The sequence below is a fragment of the Hemicordylus capensis genome, chromosome 11, assembly GCF_027244095.1.
Source record: "Hemicordylus capensis ecotype Gifberg chromosome 11, rHemCap1.1.pri, whole genome shotgun sequence".
Taxonomy (NCBI): domain Eukaryota; kingdom Metazoa; phylum Chordata; class Lepidosauria; order Squamata; family Cordylidae; genus Hemicordylus; species Hemicordylus capensis.
The window spans coordinates 17758805-17778325 of record NC_069667.1 but is presented as its reverse complement, the minus strand read 5'-3'; the positions used below and the strand labels follow the sequence as shown (position 1 = coordinate 17778325).

Genomic DNA, 19521 nt, shown 5'->3' with positions numbered 1-19521 from the left:
AAAGAATGGCGGGCACCGGGGGGGGGATTGGGGAGGGGGCGCACAGAAGGGGCAAAGTGCATTTGTGGGTCGCACATATTAGAAAAAGAAATGGGGGGAGCCACTTTCCGGGGCGCTCGCCATCCCTCTGGAGCCTCGCGCCCCTTGCGTGGGGGCCGTGCCACCTTTGGCGCAGGGGAGCTGAGGGGGGGGGGTGGCTTGGCCTGAGGGGCAAAGGGGCTCCCCGGAAGCGAAGCAGGTCCAGAGCGCCGGGCTGGCGCCTCGGGGAGGTCCCGGGCGTCGGGCCGGCAGAGCCGCAGCCGCGAGGAGGAGGACAAAGGCTTCTGCGGGAGAGGCCGCTGCTGGGCGGGGACTACAGCCGTGGAGGGGCGGGCTGAGGGCGGGCGCTGGAGCCGCCGCCAGGGGCGGGGAAGGCCGGCAGCAGCAGCAGCAGCAGCAGCGGAGAAGGCGGCGCTCGCTTGGCCGCGCTCTCGGTGCGCTCCGGCCGTGCGCCCTGGCGGAGGAGGCGGCGGCGGCGGCGGCGGCGGCGGCGAGGCGCGGGGCAGCGCAGCCGGGAAGCGGGGCCTGGGCGAGCGGCCGCGAGCATGGAGGCGGCGGCGGCGGCGCGGCCCGGGGCTGGCGGTGGTGGCGGCGGCTGCGCTGCTCGGTGAGCGGTGGGGGCCGAGCGGCCGGCATGCCCCCACCCTGGCCATGGAGGAGCGCTGGCACCGGGTGCTGGCGGCGCTGGTGATGCTGCTGCTCTTCGGCGGGCTGGTGCTGCAGTACGTGTGCCCGGGCAGCGAGTGCCAGCTGCGGCAGCGCCTGCGGGCAGCGGCGGCGGCCGCCGGCTCGTCCCCGTCCCCGTCCTCCTCCCCGGCGGCGGCGGCGGCTTCCCCGTCGCGGCAGGCCGCCGACCCGTACCGGGCCGAGGACGAGAGCCCCGCGCGCTTCGTGCCGCGCCTCAACTTCTCGGCGGCCGACCTGCTGCGCCGCGTGGATTTCCGCCTGGCCGGCGACGACCTGATCGTCTTCCTGCACATCCAGAAGACCGGCGGCACCACCTTCGGGCGCCACCTGGTGCGCAACATCCAGCTGGAGCAGCCGTGCGAGTGCAAGGCCGGCCAGAAGAAGTGCACCTGCCACCGGCCGGGCAAGCGCGAGACCTGGCTCTTCTCGCGCTTCTCCACCGGCTGGAGCTGCGGACTACACGCCGACTGGACCGAGCTCACCAACTGCGTCCCCGCCGTGGTCGACAAGAAGGACGCCAAGCTGCGGCCCGCCAGGTAAGCCGCGAGCCCCCTGCTCCCCCGGGAAGCCAGGATCGGGCCCTCTCCCCCAGGAGGCGGCGGCGGCGGCCCTGGCGTGATCCCCGGCCCTGCTCGCGAGGAAACCTCCCCCCCGCCCCTGCGCGCAGCCTTGCGGAGCTAGCGCGCTGAGGATTGGGACGCGGGGCAGCCACCCCTCCTGGGCAGGCGAGGGTCGGATCCGGGCTCTCTACGACCTGCTTCCCGAGTACGTGGGCTGGGAAAGCTGTGGTGTAGGGCCCTGATCCCCGAACCGGGTCTGGGTCATGTTTTACTCGGCAGTAAACCCCCTTGTGCCAAATCGGTCTTCCTTCTCCGGCTGCAGCCCTAGAAACCAAGGAGGACGCTTGCACTTCTAGGAGGGAATGTGGGCGATCATGTTTTCTTGGAAGGAAATCCCCTTCGAAGCGGTGGGTTTTTCTTTCAGAGGAAACTGGCTTTGGATAGGGGTGCAAATGGTACTTAGGGGTTGAGCCCTTGAAGCGCCGGTCTGCACACCTCTAGTCTTCCTGTCTGTTCAAATCCTGGAAAGCCGCCTCATCTAATAATTTGCAGGCAGATTGGGAAGAGCATCTTTTGTTTGGAAGGGTCCATCCTTGGAGGAGATTCTGTGGGACAAAAGACACTTCTTTCCAGCCTCAGCCATTTCCACGTGGCACATTTCTAGGGGGCAGAACGGCTCTAGTCCGCGGGTCCAAGAGGCATCCCTTCCCTGGTTCTGGAGGAAATAATCCAGCCCTTCCCTGTATTCCCTTGGATGCTGGAGCAATTTCAGATTTACCTGTTCTCCTTTGAGGGCTCTGCAGCCCAGTTTGTATTAAGGAAGCCAGAAAGGTCTTTGGTTTTCCTGTGCTGTTCTTTCAACCTTTGAGCAACTGTAATTTATGCTGGTCGGGACTGTGGAATATTCCTGAGTACCTAGTGTTTGTTTGAAAACTGTGGCCTTGCTTATTTGTTATCTCTGTTAATGAGATTGAGCTAAAATAAGGGGGGGGGAACCTGATAACTATTGGATGAGTTACTTTTCCTTCTTGGTCTTTCCCTTCAGTTGCTGGAGAGGTTCCCGTGCTGTCTAGTGGCCCCAGTGTCCGAGGCACTGAGGAGCTTCTGGAAATATGTTTGCACCCTCCCCAATATTTCCCCAGGTTTTTAAGCACCCCTCCCTGCCTCTGAACTATTTCCTCCTTCAGGGCGGCTCCAAAGTGTTGCTTTTATTTAAACGTGCAGCAATGACCGGAACAGCTTTTTGCATTTTGACAGTGGACGGAGGCATTGAGCTTTCAGGTATTTTTGTGTGTTGAGATGGTTAAAGGGGCAGTCACGAATAGGGGAAGCCACCATTTCAGGGCTAAGTTGGTCCTACAGATGCTCCAGGAAGGCTATTTTCCATCTGGTTGTGACTGGGGAGGATAGACTCTACTGATCTTTGCAAGCTCATTCAATGGATCTAAAAGTGCTGCTCTTTATCTGGCTGTGTGTTTCTGGGTTGCATTTTTTCCTTCTTCATTATCATGGCATTTTCTGGAGGGGGATGAATGGGGGAGGGCACCAACCACCCTTTTGTTTAAAATATAGAAGATGCCAAGTTGATATCTTCCCTGACTTTCAGATCCAGAAAAGATACGCCATTCCTCACTAGGATGTTGATATCTCATTGATTTCTGGCCTGGCTCCCTTAATGTCCTTCCGTAATCAGAAACACTTTTTTGCAACCCTTCAGCCGGGAAAGCATACTAGGTTTGGGCTTGGAATCTGGATAGAATATCATCTTTTCTGACTTGGGAACTGCTCCTGCAGAAGACGTAATGTAGCTGACTATCTAGCATACAAAAGAGCAATTTTAATGGCTAAACGCTGTTATTGTCGAGTGACCCAGTTCTGGAGAGGGATGGCGTCGGTGTTCCTGAGGTTGAGGATCCCCTTCCTCCCTTGCATCTCCTCCAATAATTTAATTTCAGGTTGGTTTGTTCTTGGTTCTAGAAGGTCCTTTGAGTTGGCTCGGGTGTGCGTTTGCTTACTCACCGATCTAAAAGATCTCTCTCTTGGTTTTGGCCGGGAAACCATCTCGGCTACAGTGAGATAATGCACCAAGAGATTTGCTGGGGTGTCTTCTGAGTAGCTCTGATGTGTTAAATGCATTGAGATCGCAAGTGCAGCACGCACAGATCAACTGTGAACTAGGGAAGCGAACCCCGTGTGAATGTGGGCCAGCTGTATCTGGTGCTCCCTTCTGGAGTGGGTATGGAGAAGGGAGCAGGTGGAAAGGGCAGGGCAGGGCAAGCACCCATCCTGCTGTGGATTGTTGGAATAAAGCACCACTTAGGCAGTTCAGTTCATCTCCGCACTGAGCCCTGGGACGAAGACTGCAGTTTGCCTGAATTGTATTTCTTAGGAGCAGTGCTGATGTGCCAGTTATAAAGGAAAGGTTGTGCCATCAAGTTGGTGTTGACTCCTGGTGCCCACAGCGTCCTGTGGTTTTCTTGGGTAGAATACAGGAGGGGCTGACCATGGCCTCCTCCCCTGCAGTATGAGATGATGCCTTTCAGCACCTTCCTATATCGCTGCTGCCCGATATAGGAGTTTCCCATATTCTGGGAAACACCCCAGCAGGGATTTGAACAAACAGCCTCCTGCTCTCTAGGCTCCCCCACTGCGCCATTAGGTGGCTGTACCAGTTACAGGGAGCCTCTAAATTCGGGATCAGTCCAAGACAAATTGGCCAGGTCATTTCCTTAGGGTTTTTACTTGCTTTCTGTCCCAGACAAATGGGATTTGTTCCTCTTGCAAATCCTGTTTCTTTTGTTAACTTTAAAGGAGACACCTTTTGGAAAATCTGTGGCATGGTCCTTGATTTCCAGTTTGTTTGTTTGTTTGTTTATCAAATATGTACACCGCCCCAAACTTTCGTCTCTGGGCAGATAACAATAGCATAAAACAAGTGAAAAACACATACAAAAAACTTGAAACAATGTAACCATTTAAAAATAAACCAGAGAGTAAAACCTAAATTTTTTTAGGAAGCTGAGAAAGCTTGGGCGAAAAGATGGGTTTTCAGGTGTTTTTTGAAAATTGCCAGAGATGGGGAGGATCGTGTCTCAGCAGGGAGTGCATCCCACAATCTCGGGCCTGTCTCACCAAATGAGTTGGCGGTAACTGGAGACGGACCTCCTCAGATAACCTCAATGGGTGGTGCGGCTTGTAGTGAAGAAGATGCTCTCTAAAATACCCAGGGCCTAAGCCGTTTTTGCATTGTAGCCCCCTCCCCAAAGGCTTTTAAGTCTGTTATCAGCGAAAGCTGCATCCTTGGCATGAAATATAACCGTCCAGGTGCACTTACGAGCTGTGTTTCATGCAGCCAAAATAAAATGTCACAGATTGAGTCTATACCAAATCTTTGCCACAGAAGGCGAGGTAACCTTTTGGTCCCGCTTTCTCCTTGGCATTTGGGTTTGGAGTTGTGGTTGGTGTGTTCTGGCATTGACCACGAGCTATTGTGTGAGTGTGCAGTGAAATGAGAAACAGGATAAGCTGGACCACTGATGAGAAAGAGATGGGTGGGCGTGCCTCCTATTCTGCACAGTGGTTTGAAGGCCTTCACAAGGGATGTTTGACTGCAGTAATTCACACTTACGTTTGAGCAGCTTATACATCAGGGGTGTGAGATGTTTTATATGTGATCATGATAAGAGCTGATTGAGGCAGCGTGTCTGTGGGAAGGAGGGCAGAGAGGTGGAAGGAGACATGTACTGTGGCTGGCAGACACATTTATAGTGTCTACACTTCAGTCTTTATTATATTCTACACTATCTGAACCATCAAATCAGTGCAGATTTCTTTCAGGGCCTTTTTAGGACTCCGAGAGGCCTGGGGAAGAACGTTAATCCATGCCTCCCCTGTCACATAGGAAGCTGCTATATACTGAGTCAGACTATTGGTCTGTCTAGCTCAGTATTGTCTACCCAGACTGGCAGCGGCTTCTCCAAGGTTGCAGGCAGGGATCTCTCTCAGCCCTGTCTTGGAGATGTCAGGGAGGGAACGTGGAGCCTAGATGATGATGATGATGATGATGATGATTTTTACATTTATATCCCGCTCTTCCTCCAAGGAGCCCAGAGCGGTGTACTACATACTTGAGTTTCTCTTTCACAACACCCCTGTGTAGTAGGTTAGGCTGAGAGAGAAGTGACTGGCCCAGAGTCATCCAGCTAGTTTCATGGCTGAATCAGGATTTGAACTCGGGTCTTCCTGGTCCTAGTCCAGCACTCTAACCACTATACCACGCTGGCTCTGGGAAAATGCTCTTCCCAGAGCGGCTCCGTTCTCTAAGGGGAGTATTTTACAGTGCTCACACTTCTAGTCGCCCTTTCATATGCTACCAGGGCAGACCCTGCTTAGCTAAGGGGGCAAGTCATGCTTGCCACCACAAGACCAGTTCTCTTTCTCCACGTGGTGGAATGCAACATTTGCGTGGCATCCGTGGAGTTGTGCAAGAGTGTAGCCTTTAAATATATAACCTTTCTGCTTGTGCATCTGTGCAGATGTCATGTCCCGCTGTGTGTGTAATATTGCATGGTGTATCAGCTGCATCATGTGTCCGTATAATAACCCCAAATACTGAAATAACTCTTGAATCTGGGGAGATATTTTAACTGGTTAGTTTTGGTGCCTTCCTTGAATGAAAAGGATTGATCTGATCCTTCTAATATGCTGAGACATACTTTGGATGGGGGCCCTCCATGTATGGGGCCTGGAGAAATCCCCCCGCCCCCGGCAATCTGATTTCTTTCAGACTGGTTGCGATGCCTTTCGAGAATTCTTTTTCTGTGGGTTGACCCCACACCGCCATCTATGGAGAAGGCTTGGAATCTTTCTCTTCTGCCTTCCAAGAGGAGTTTTCAGGCTGTGTTTTGTAGTTGTCTTTGTCTGTTCTCTCTGTGTGTTGAAATGTCTTTTTCTGCTTTCAGCTGCAAATCCCTACAGAAAGAAAGAGAATTTCCTGCACTGCTCTCAGTCTTTTCAAGTTATTAGTGGCATTTATAGGCAGAAATAGAAGCACACCAGCAAGTGGGAGCCTGTTGGTTGGATAGGTTTCTGAACCAGTATCTCTCCCCCCGCCCCCGCCCCCAACCACCACCATTACCTCTTCCCCAAATCTAGGTTATTGTTCTTTTGGATAAGAGAGAGCTACCTTGTATGGAATTCTAATTATTTTAAAAATGGTTCCTTTTCAGATCTTTTATTTTTTGCACTTATATCCCACTCTTTGTCCAAGGAGCTCAGAACAGTGTACATGGTTATTTTTATCCTCACAACAACCCTGTGAGGTAGGTTAGGCTGAGAGTTACCTGACTGGCCCAGAGTCACCCAGTGAGTTTCATGGTTGAATGGGGATCCGAACTCCTGGTCCTAGTCCAACACTCTAACCACTGCTGGCTTCATGTTAAGCAAATGCAAGATTAATCCTGTGATCTAGATGAGGCCTCCATGTCCAGGAGCAGTGTACCTTTGAAGACCAGCTGCTGGGAGGCAACAGCAGGGGAGGGCTGTAGCCTTCACCACCACCTCCTGGAGGCATCTGGTTGGCCACTGTGGGAAGAAGCAAGATGGAAACATAGCACATAGGAAGCTGCTTTCCATTGGTCCATCTAGTTCAGTCGCGTCTACACTGACTGGCAGCAGCTCTCCAAGGTTTCGAGTAGAGGTCTTTCCCAGCCCTACCTGGAGATGCTGCCAGGGATTGAACCTGGGACCTTGTGCATGCAAAGCAGATGCTCTGCCTCTGAACTACTGTCCTTTCCTTCTACATGCTGATCTAGATGAACTGTCCAGCAGGGTATATTCTTCTGTGATTTAGCCTGTGGTTCTGTGCATAGTTAATGGTGCCGGGGGTGTGTGGGGTGGAGGTGGGGGGGAATCAGCTGCACAACACTGACCATTGCTATTCCTAATGATGGTTCACATTGCTTTTTTTTTTTTTTTAATTCTTCAGACAACCTTGGGAGTTGGGTCACTGTTATGGTTCTCCGAATTCCAGAGGCAGAAGAGAGGGGCTTGAGAGGAGAGCTGGTCTTGTGGTAGCAAGCATGACTTGTCCCCTTTGCTAAGCAGGGTCCACCCTAGTTTGCATTTGAATGGGAGACCAGAAGTGTGAGCACTGAGAGATATTCCCCTCAGGGGATGGAGCCGCTCTGGGAAGAGCAGAAGGTCCTAAGTTCCCTCCCTGGCAGCATCTCCAAGATAGGGCTGAGAGAGATTCCTGCCTGCAGCCTTGGAGAAGCCGCTGCCAGTCTGTGAAGGCAATACTGAGCTAGATGGACCAATGGCCTGACTCCGGATATGGCAGCTTCCTATGCTTGCAGTGCCCAGGCAGAAGGCGATCGCAGCTCCTTGCCCTCCTGAGCTTAGTCAGAGGGTTTCTAGCTGCAGAGAGACATTAAAACACAGACATGCACACCCACAATGCCTGTGTACTCTTTTTTGTTTTAATAAATACACAGCTTGCTTAATAGTTATGGTGACACTTTCCCCCAAATGCTGTCTTGAGGAGCAATTATTTAGATTGCAGCTTGCAGAGGCAAAAAAGGAAACATGGGTGTGAACAGCCCTTCTCTTCCCTCTTCCCCCTCACACCTGTTACATGTTCTTGTGTTCAGGCTTTTTGTGCTGTCACTTTCTCCGTCACCAGCTGGTGAGGGATTAGCTCGAGTTCATTGCACTGAGAACAGGCAGAAATGGCATCCGTATGCTGTCTGTGCCTGTAGACACTCCTCGGAGCCTTGTGAACATATGAGACTGCCATATACTGAGTCAGACCTCTGAGCCATCTAGTTCAGCATCGTCTACATTGGCTGGCAGCAGCTCTCCACGGTTTCAGACCGAGGTCAGCTGGGCTTGTGGCAGCAAGCGTGACTTGTCCCCTTTGCTAAGCAGGGTCTGCCCTGGTTTGCATTAGAATGGGAGACTAGAAGTGTGAACACAGTAAGGTATTTTGCTTAGGGGATGGGATTGCTCTGTGAAAAGCATCTGCCTGTTTGCATGCAGAAGGTTCCAAGTTCCCTCCCTGGCAGCAGCTCCAAGATAGGGCTGAGAGAGATTCCTGCCTGCAGCCTTGGAGAAGCTGCTGCCTGTCTGTGAAGACAGTACTGAGCTAGATGGACCTATGGTCTGACTCAGTATATGGCAGCTTCCTGGGTTCCTATGTCTTTCTCTGCCCTGCCTGGAAATGCTGCCAGGGATTGAACTTGGAACCTTCTGCATGTAAAGCAGATGTTCTGCCGCTGAATGGTGGCAACCACACCCACCTTCCAACTGTTTTTTCATAGTGCAGTACCTCTACTCACATAGTGGCAAATTGTTTGTCCTTGAGAGTCTTCCTCATTTCTTCTAAGATTATTTGGGGTAGGGTGGAGAACCAGGAGTTGGCTTCCACTCTCCAGGATAGGAACATAGGAAGCTGCTATATACTGAGTCAGACTATGGATCCATCTAGCTCAGTATTGTCTTCACTGATTGGCAGCAGCTTTTCTGAGGTTTCAGGCAGGAATCTCTCTCGGCTCTACCTGGAATTGAACCTGGGACCTCCTGCAGGCAAAGCAGATGCGCTGCCACTGAGCTATGGGCCAAGCCCCTAAGAGGAATATCTTACAGCAGGCAGTGCTCACATGCAGTCACCCATCCAAATGCAAACCAAGGTGAACCCTGCTTAGCAAAGGGGACAATTCATGTTTGCTACCGCAAGATCAGCTCGCCAAACCTACCTTCCGTGGAAGGTAGGCATGTTCACTATATTTTATTGGTAGACAAATCTACCAATACTCTGAGTGTGAGAGAGTGTGAGAGCAAATGGGTGCACATGCATACTTTGAATTCAGATATCTTAATAAAAACAACCAAGAGTCTTGTTCTGGCATTTTTGAAGACTAAGAGATTTATTCTGGCATGTGCTTTTGTGGATTACAACTCTTTTCATCAGATTCTGCAGAGCTGGGGTTGAACCCAGGATGTCCCAGTCTGCAATCCAGGAGGAACGTCTCTGCCTTTGGAAGTGAGAGGGGGTTAAAAACATAGGAACATAGGAAGCTGCCATATACTGAGTCAGACCCTTGGTCTATCTAGCTCAGTATTGCCTTCACAGACTGGCAGCGGCTTCTCCAAGGTTGCAGGCAGGAGTCTCTCTCAGCCCTATCTTGGAGATGCTGCCAGGGAGGGAACTTGGAACCTTCTGCTCTTCCCAGAGCAGCTCCATCCCCTGAAGGGAATCTCTTACAGTGCTCACACTTCTAGTCTCCCCTTCATATACAGCCAGGGTGGACCCTGCTTAGCTAAGGGGACAAGTCATGCTTGCTACCACAAGACCAGCTCTCCTCTCTATACTCCGATGAATTGTGTTCTCTTGCGCTCTTTCTCTGACAGTAGTGAAGGGATATGGAAGCATAATAGCTTTTAAAAGCCTCTTCAGTTGTCACGGGCGTCTTCTCGTTTCTGCCGTAAATGTCATGTTCACAGACCTCTTTCATCGATAAAGCACCTGAGAGCCTCATGGAGGGTGTGTGCGAAGGGTGGGTGGGGGTGAAAAGAGAGGCTGGAGACGGCAGCAGAGAAGACGGATGGATAACAGTCAGATAGCACACCTCTGCAGGCATGTAATGCGAGCTTTTGATTTAAGAGTATTCCCCTCTTGCTCCCAGAAGGTGAGGACCGGCAGCCTGTACAGTACAAGCAACTGGAGCTCCTGCTTGGGTTTGCATCGCCTGTGTCTGCACACAGTGTGTGATCCAAGAGCCTGGATCCCGTGAGCGAAGGCAGAGCAAACATAGGCCGCTGCCATATACTGAGTCAAACCCTTGGTCCATCTCACTCTGTATCATCTACCCAGACTGGCAGCAGCTTCTTCTCCAAGGTTGCAGGCAAGAGTCTCTCTCAGCCCTATCTGGAGATGCCGCCAGGGAGGGAATTTGGAGCCTTCTGCTCTTCCCAGAGTGGCTCCATCCCCTGAGGGGAATCTCGTACAGTGCTCACGCATAGTCTCCCATTCATATGCAACCAGGGTGGACCCTGCTTAGCAAAGGGGACAAGTCATGCTTGCTATTAACCCTGCTGGATCAGGCCCAAGGAGGCCCATCTAGTCCAGCATCCTGTTTCCCACAGTGGCCCACCAGATGCCTCTGAGAAGCCCCCAGGCAAGAGGGGAGGGCATGCCCCCTCTCCTGCTGTTGCTCCCCTGCAACTGGTATTTAGAGGCATCTTGCCTCTGAGCCTGGAGGTGCCCTATAGTCATCAGAGTAGTAGCTGTTGATAGACCTGTCCTCCATGAATCTGTCTAAGCCCCCTTTAAAGCCATCCAAGCCAGTGGCCATCACCACATCCCATGGCAGGGAAGAGCATCTGCTTTGCATGCCGAAGGTGCTAGGTTCAGTCCGTGGCATCCCCAGATAGCCCCGGGAAAGACCTTGCCTGAAATCCTGGAGAGCTGCTGCCAGTCAGTGTTGCCATTTCTGAGCTGGATGGTCCAAGGGTCTGACTCAGTAGGAGGCCGCTTTCTGTGACAGCGATTAAATAAAACGATGGAGGCGGTGGAGCTGATCTCTCATGGGACTAGAGCTTGGGGTCATCTAAGGGCATTTCTTCGCAGCAGATTCGGAATGGGTCGGAGGTGGTCCACCCAACGTGAGATTTGGAACTGGCTGACACAAGATGATGGGGTGAGCACGGGCTTGGGTGGCTTTAAAAAGGGATTGGACAAATTGATGGAGAAAGAGGGCAGAGGTCTGTTGATAGCTGTCAGCCCTGCACTCACTCACTCAAGTGTAGGTTGGGATGAAAAAGGTCCAGAAACTGTTGTAGAGCAGAGGTTCTCGAACCTGGCTCCCCATATTCTGTTGGACTACTGCTCCCATCATCCCCAGCCACAGTGGTCTTCATCGGCATCCAAGATTGAGGCAAGATGCATCCAATTTCTGGCTCCTTTTTTCCCTCTTGGGGGGCATTGCTGGAATGTGGGGGACCCACGGAGCATGGTAGGGCACCTTATGTGGCATTTTTTCATTGTTTTAAGCCCGTTTCCCTGCCCTTTGGAGCTGAACCCCTGAATTCCCATTGCCCGAATGCCTCGGTATTCGCGGTTCTAGTATTCGTGGCATAGCCGAGAACGAAACCCTTGTGAATACTGAGGTTTTCCTGCACTGGGTTAGCCCAGGTGACATGAGACAACTGCAAATCGTGCTGTGCAATCCCATACTCGTTTACTTTGAAGCAAGTCCCACTGTATGCAATGGGTCTTACTCTCAGGTAAATGTGTGTGAACTTGCAGCCTTCACAATCCGTTTAAAAGCATAATCCGAGAACAGGCCATGGATCCCCAGACGCCAATAAAACCCGTCCCAACGTTGATCTGCTTAAGTCTCCCGGGTGTCGTGGGGACGTAAGCACGCTAAGCGCCTGCTGGATTGTGTCCATCCTTACTCTTTGCCCAGCCGCTTGATTGCAGGGTTAATGATTTAGCAACACATTTTTAAAAAGCTGCTGGATGTTAGTGAAACCTCCTTGAATGGCTTGTCCCGCATACAGGTGAAAATGTTGCTTTTAGAGGAAGATACATCACGAGCTGGCTGACTGCTCCAAGAGAGCGCGTATTATTCATTATGTTTCATTTCATCCCATCTGTCATTGGTGCCAGCGCTTATTTAGAAGTGGATGGGTTTTCCATGGATAAGCAAAGCTTTCTGGTGCTCAGCTCAAGCAGTTTTTCTGTTCATGGAGCCACATTCTTTTTGCTTTCCTGGGACATTATAAATTTTAAAACGGCGCTGTAAATGATTGCTGGCGATGGCACTGAAATACACCTCAGCTGCAGGAGAGAGATTCATATTTATAACTTGTGATCTGTCCCGAAGTTGGCGGTGTGTTCTATTAAATGATCAAATATCGTTTGAACTTGGGAGAATAATGGGTAGAGCTTGCTTATTTATTTAAGTGCAAAATGGAGGCGATGGTTGAGTTTCGACGGGCAGATTTTGATTCTGCTGTGCATTCCTGGAGGTTAATTTGCTTAAACCGGAACGGCTGGGAATCGTGTTCACTGATGTAAATGGCTGCAAGTGGAAGGTATTAGTAGACTTGATTGCTTTTTAAATTTGACTACCAGAGATGCGCTAGCATGCCAAAGAGAATTGCTCCGTTTCTCGCGAACAGCACAGTGCCTAATGAATCACTTCAATGTACTTTTCTGAAAGAAGGCAGAGGCATTTAAATGTGCAGCGCATTGATTTACATCAAATGGATTAGGCCTCGGTGTGCCATCTCTTGCATTAATTCCGGTTTCTCCAGCACTGTAGTAATGAAGGCACCGCTTCAGCACAGCATCGGCTCAAATTAACTGGTGAGGATCGCTGCAGCTTTGCATGGGAGTGGCGAAGTTGGTGTGCTGCGGAGGGGAATTCATTTGCAGCTGGAACTTGGCTGAGGTGGAGAGGCCAGGCTGCATTGCAAACGTGATCAGAGTCCGTTTGGATGCCTGGGATGCAGTTTAGGAGTCTGCGAGGTGCAGTTTAGGGGAGGAGAGCTGGTCATGAGGTAGCAAGCATGAATTGTACCCTTTGCTAAGCAGGGTTGACCCTGGTTTGCATTTGCATGGGAGACTACAAGTGCAAGATATTCCCCTTAGAATATGGGCCCATAGCTCAGGGAAGAGCGCCTGCCTGCTTGCATGCAGAAGGTTCCCAGTTTCCCACCCTGGCATCTCCAGATAGGGCTGAGAGAGATCCCTGCCTGCAACCTTGGAGAAGCCGCTGCCAGTCTGTGAAGACAATCCTGAGCTAGATAGACCAATGGTCTGACTCAGTAGACGGCAGCTTCCTATGTTCCTAGAGCAGTCCTTCCCAACCTGGGTTCCTCTGGATGTTGCTGAACTACAACTCCCATCATCACCAGCTATAGTTTATTGTGGTTGGGGATGTGGGGAGTTGTAGTTCAGTAGTTGTAGTTCAGCAACATCTGGAGGAACCCAGGTTGGGAGCCATTGTCCTGGAGTATCAAATGCCACATCTGTCACACAATTTAGTTTTGGTCTGACATACTTGCAATGTGCGCGCATTTGCGGGGACCGGGCGCACACGCAGATGTTACTTCTGGCCACTGGTGGCCGAGAATGGGGAAGGGAAGAGAGAGGAGAGCTTATCTTGTGGTATCAAGCATGACTTGTCCCCTTAGCTAAACAGGGTCCGCCCTGGTAGCATATGAATGGGAGACTCCATGTGTGAGGGTATTCCCCTCAGGGGATGAAGCCGCTCTGGGAAGAGCAGAAGGTTTCAAGTTCCCTCCCTGGCGGCATCTCCAAGATAGGGCTGAGAGAGATTCCTGCCTGCAAGCTTGGAGAAGCCGCTGCCAGTCTGTGAAGACAATACTGAGCTAGATGGACCATGGGTCTGACTCAGTATATGGCAGCTTCCTATGTTCCTATTGTATTTTTTTAGGGAGAGGAGAGCTGGTCTTGTGGTAGCAAGCATGACTTGTCCCCTTAGCTAAGCAGGGTCTGCCCTGGTTGCATATGAATGGGAGACTTGATGTGAGTGCTCGTGTGTGCGTGTGCGTGCGTGCGTGCTGGAGAGAGACTTTAGACCGCAGCTGAAAAAGCAATTGTGGGTAAAATTTCCAAAGGCGGCGGCAACCGTTTTACATAAATTAGCAAATTACACTATTATATAATGAAAGAGGCTTTTCCCCCTCCCTCTATTTCCCCCTTTCTTTGGGAAAGATGGGGAGGCTCCTTTGTCCCGACAGAGCTACCTTGACACATTTAGGGGTGTATAGACCCGTGGCTGAGGAGTATGAAGAGGCTTGGCTTGAAATCAGATGCTGGCACCTTGGAACGCGAAGCATTTTGCTCGGCTTTGTGTGGAGCGGGCGACTTCAAAAGTTGATGCCAGCTCCTCCAAAAAGGCCGTGGGCCCCAAGGAATTTGAAATATTTTCCCTCGTCCTGCAGGATGCCGATTTTGTGTAGGACAGATGCCAGGGCGTCTTAGAAGATTTAAGCCTGAGTGTCGGCTCGGGGAGGAAGTGGCTTTCTTTGGGAACAGCGATCTGTCCAGATGATGGATGGTTGCAGGACTGGCATATGGTCCTGTCTCCTGGCAGGCGTCCGGGAGGAATTCAGCGGGATCTGGAGCAGACGTTCTCCTGCCTTCAGGATTGGCAGCAAGGGCAGCCGGCGGTCCAAGGACACGGCGTCGCTGGAAGCAACCGGGGGGGTGTCCGGCACACCTGAAATCCGCTGCACGTCTGCACACATGCAACACCCGTGCCTGCTCTGAGATGCCTCCTCCTCTTAAACTGGCACCGCAGGAAAAACAGGAGATTTGGGGGGGGGCGGGGGAGATGGCTCAGGGAAGAGGTGACAGAGCATGGTGGGTGAACCTGACTCTCCAGCTGTTGTTGAACTACAACTCCCAGGATCCCCAGTGTGAACTACAACTCCCAGCGTCCCAACAGTGGTGGCGGGAGGTGTAGTTCAACAAGAGCTGGAGGGCCAAGCTTGCCCACCCCTGTGATAGAGGTTCTTAAAGACGACATCGCATGTGGAGAAAGTGGATATGGATGGAAGGTTCTCTACCCCTCTCTCCCTCACTAGAACTTGGGTGGGGCCGTAGCTTAGTGGGGGAGCATTGGCTTTGCATGCAAGAGGCCCCCAGGTTTCTTTCCTGAAGCCTTGGGGAGCCACTGCCAGTCAGTGTAGATGATGCCGAACTAGATGGACCAAGGTCCTGACTCAGTAGGTGGCAGATGTCTATGTTGGGTATGGGGCCGTAGTACATTGGTAGAGCATCTGCTTTGCATGGGAAAGGTCCCTGGTTCCCTCCCTGGCAGCATCTCCAAGATAGGGCTGAGAGAGATCCCTGCCTGTAAGCTTGGAGAAGCCGCTGCCAGTCTGTGAAGACAATACTGAGCTAGATAGACCAATGGTCCGACTCAGTATATGGCAGCTTCCTATGTTCCTAAATGTCATAGCTGACATGCTATGACATGACATGACCTTCTGCTTGCATGCAGAAGGTTCCCTCCCTGGCATCTCCAGATAGGGCTAAGAGAGACCCCTGTCTGAAGGCTTGGAGATTTTTTTTTTTTAATAGGACAAGATTTGATAGGGCTGAGAGAGATTCCTGCCTGCAACCTTGGAGAAGCTGCTGCCAGTCTGGGTAGACAATACTGAGCTAGATGGACTTATGGTCTGACTTTGCATATAAAAAAGCCGAAAAGATCCCTCTAAACATTACCAATAGATAAAGACCACAATAAGCTGGGAAATGCTGTATTGTGAAATAGGTACACAATGGGGGTTCTTGGGGGTCGGACACGAGCCTCATGGGGGAGGCGGCGCTGGGTCCCCAGAGTTCCAGGGAGGAGAGGGTGACCGGCTCTGGCTGCTCAGGGTCTGTTGGATCTAGAGGGCTCTTGCTGGGGGTCTCAGCTGGGCTCTCCTCCTCCTCCTCCTCTTCCTCTCCTCCTCCTCCTCCTCGAGGCTTTCTTCCAGGTCAGAGTCGGTTATCCTGTCACCCAGTTCTTCAAACTGCAGTCGATTGTAGTCATCAACCAAACCGGAAGTCTGTCTGGGGTGGACATAAGACGCTTAAAGGAGTGGTCTCCATGGGGTTTGAGGAAGAAAGGCTAAAATCTTATTAGTAAATGTCCTCCTTCACCAATTTCCTATTGCCCATCCACTGCTCTTCCTTCCCACATGGCTCTATCTATCTGTCTATCTGTCTATCTAATAGGCTAAGGTCATATGTGGCAAGTCCCGCCCACACAGTGCTCTGCCAGTCAGAGGTAACAGAGCAGAAGCACCATGGTGATTGGGCAGTGGGGATTCCATATGCAGATAGGGAAGAGGAGAGGGTAGGAGATGAGCGAGTGAGTGGGTGGCGGGGAGGGGGTGAGTGAGGGAGCGAGTGGGGAGGGAGCGGACAGGGAAGGAGAGAGTGAGCAGCAGGGAGTGGGGGGGGGAGAGAGTGAATGGGGGAGGGAGAGTGGGTGGCTGACAGTGAGCAATAAAGCAGGGGGCAGGGGGTGGGGAAGGAGAGCAACAAAGTCCTAGCACACAGATGCTCTGTGTGGGTTCGGCTAGTTCCAAATAAAGTAGCTACCTTTCCCTTTTCTTTAAGGCAGGCTTTTTTTTTTTTTAAGCTGGGATTTCCCATAATTTTCTACCTCCATGCCCTCTGTGTGCTTCATCTTTCCAACTATGTTCTGCTCATTCAACCTTGCCTCACGCGTCATGTTCTGCGAACACATGGGTGCAGGGCAAGATGTCCGCTTCTGTCCTAAATTACTCTTCTTTCGGTGTGAGAGAGTAATTTAGGTTTTCTTACCCACCCTGTAAGAGAACGAGGCGTTTTCTCGCACCGATGGTTGCCAGCAAATAGGCGTTTTGGGAAAGCGCTTCTTCCCTCTTCTCCGTGCACACAATGCGCCCGGTTGCTGTGAAGCAGCAGCAGCAGCAGCAAACATGAATGGCTTCTGGTGGGTCTGATGCCAAACCGGGAGAGGCAGACAGACAGGGCTCTGGCATGACAAGCTGAAGAAGTCTGAGCAAGAGAGACGACTCGAGACCTTGTCAGATTAATAAACTGTCTTCTGCTCCCCTGGACATTTTGCAGACTCTCAGAAATGAAATTTATCATTGTCAGAGGAGCAGGGGTGTTCTAGAGCTCTGCTGGTGTGGCTCACCTTAATCTCAGGGCAGGGAGGGCCTGCATGATCTGGCTTCTCAAGGCCTGGGCTTGGATTTATTGGAAGCAAAATCCCAAGTAACATCTAGGAACATTAGGTGGAGGGATGGATCTAATTTTGGGGGAGCATGGAGAGGAGAGCTGGCCTTTTATTTTATTTTATTTTATTTTATTTTATTTTATTTTATTTTATTTCTATACCACCCTTCCAAAAATGGCTCAGGGTGGTTTACACAGAGAAATAATAAATAAATAAGATGGATCCCTGTCTTCAAAGGGCTCACAATCTAAAAAGAAACATGAGAAAGACACCGGCAACTGTCACTGGAGGGATGCTGTGCTGGGGGTGGATAGGGCCAGTTACTCTCCCCCTGCTAAATAAAGAGAATCACCATGTTAAAAGGTGCCTCTTTGCCCAGTTAGCAGGGGTTGCCTTGTGGTAGCAAGCATAACTTGTCCCCTTAGCTAAGCAGGGTCTGCCCTGGTTGCATATGAAAGGGAAACTAGAAGCGTGAGCACTGTAAGAAATTCCCCTCGGGATGGGTCTGCTCTGGGAAGAGCATCTAGGTTCCAGGTTCCCTCCCTGGCAGCATCTCCACGGTAGGGCTGAGAGAGATTCCTGCCTGCAACCTTGGAGAAGCTGCTGCCAGTCTGTGTAGACAATACTGAGCTAGATGGACCTGTGGTTGGACTCAGTATATGGCAGCTTCCTATCTTCCTATGAAGATCTGGATGGGGTGGATGGAGCTGAATTGTCCCCCTTGCTAAGCAGGGTCCACCCTGATTTGCATTTGAATGGGAGACTACATGTGAGCACTGCTGCAGCATATTCCCCTTAGGGGTAGGGCCACTCTGGGAAGAGCATCTGCATGCTTCTTGCATGCAGAAGGTTCCAAGTTATCTCCTTGGGATCTCCAAGATAGGGCTGAGAGAGACTCCTCTGCCTGCAACCTTGGAGAAGCCGCTGCCTGTTTGTGTGGACAATACAGAACTAGATGGACCAAAGGTCTATCCTTGTAGGAGGCAGCTTCCTATGACCCTATCTTGTGGGCTTCCTGAGGCATCTGGTTTGTCACAGTGGGAAATGGGATCTGAGACTCTGGACTTTTGCTTTGACCAGACAGGGCAGTTCTTTTATGTTCCCCAACCTGGCTTTTTCCAGAAGTGTTTGTGCCTGATGCATTCTATAGGACAGGGATTCTCAACCAGTGGTCCCTCTAATTTTTTCCCTTCTCTGGGCGGCATTATCAAGGCAATGGGTGCACTCTTGCACTCGGAGTGGGACCTTCCTGATTCAACCTGTTTGGGATCTAAAGTTAACTGAGCAGACATTTAAAAAAGCCCCACAAACTTGTGAGCGGGTACACGTGTGCATGTCTTAGAGGGAACAGTGATCCCAACCTTTTTTCAACAAGTGTACTCCTTCGGTCACAAACCTCCAGCATGAGTATAGTGCGCATGCGCACACGCTCTAAGACATGCGCACATGCGCACGCTCAACAGTTTTTGGATGTCCGCTCAGTTAATTTTTGATCCCACTCAGGTTAGATCAAGAAGGCCCCACTCCGAATGGCTATGCACGCACACTGCCTTGATCCTGCCACCCAGAACAAAACTCATTCTGCACGCAGATGAAAAAAATTAGAGTGAACACTGCATGGGTACCCTGTAGAGAGGTTTTTAGAGGTGAGTGTACACATGTGCACGTGCACACATTTAAATGTTAGTTAAGAGACAGGCTATTCCAGTCATTAGCCAACATCCAGAGTAAGTTACTCATGAATAGTCCTATCAAAATTTGTCACATTAATTTCAATGGAAATACTCAGTGCTAATTTTCAGAAGCCTGTCACTCAGAGTGAAGGGAGGGATATGCTGAGCTTCAGCACAGAGCCAGCCAATCAGGAGTAGAGGAAGAGGGTATTCACCCCCTCTCTCATCTTCTCCAGCAGCCATGCATTAACTTCAAGCTGGCAGTTCTTAGCTGGGGAGCAAATAGCATGGTTGCAACGTGGGGAGGCAGGAGGGCTTTGAATACCCCCTGGGAGCTCTTCAAGTTGAGGAACCCCTGCCATTAGGCATCAAATAGGGGAAGAACCCTCAAATCCAGAATGGGCATTATTTTGGTGTCCATGCTGGCATCTGTAGCTCGCACGTGCGCAGAGCAGTCTGTACGGTAGCCCAGGGTTTCTTAACCTTGGGCCCGCAGATGTTGCTGGACTACAACTCCAATCATCCCCAGCCATGTCCATTGTGGCTGGGGATGATGGGAATTGTAGTCGATCAACATCTGGTGCCCCAAGGTTAAGAAACCCTGCTGTAGCCCATATATTTTTTGGACAAGAGTTTGCCTTTTAGTCACAGTGGAGGCCTTTTCCCAGTTAACAGTGGTGCAGGGACCTGTTTGAGATGCTTCCTGTAGACAGCCATAAACCCGACTGTAGAAATAGATGGACACTTCCTTGTTTCATTGTCAAAGTCAGTTTCATTCCCGCAAGTTTTCTAATGCCTGGGAGA

The 19521-nt window shown here is 51.2% G+C and overlaps 1 protein-coding gene across 1 annotated transcript in view; it reads left to right on the top strand.

Moving 5' to 3' along the window:
• Positions 1–393: 393 nt before the first annotated feature.
• Positions 394–19521, top strand: part of HS6ST2 (heparan sulfate 6-O-sulfotransferase 2) — a 162155-nt gene continuing 143027 nt past the window's right edge. Inside the window, exon 1 of the mRNA XM_053274278.1 lies at positions 394–1262. Coding sequence (XP_053130253.1) covers positions 691–1262 — 572 coding nt within the window. The 5' untranslated portion in view covers positions 394–690. The remainder of the gene's footprint in view (positions 1263–19521) is intronic.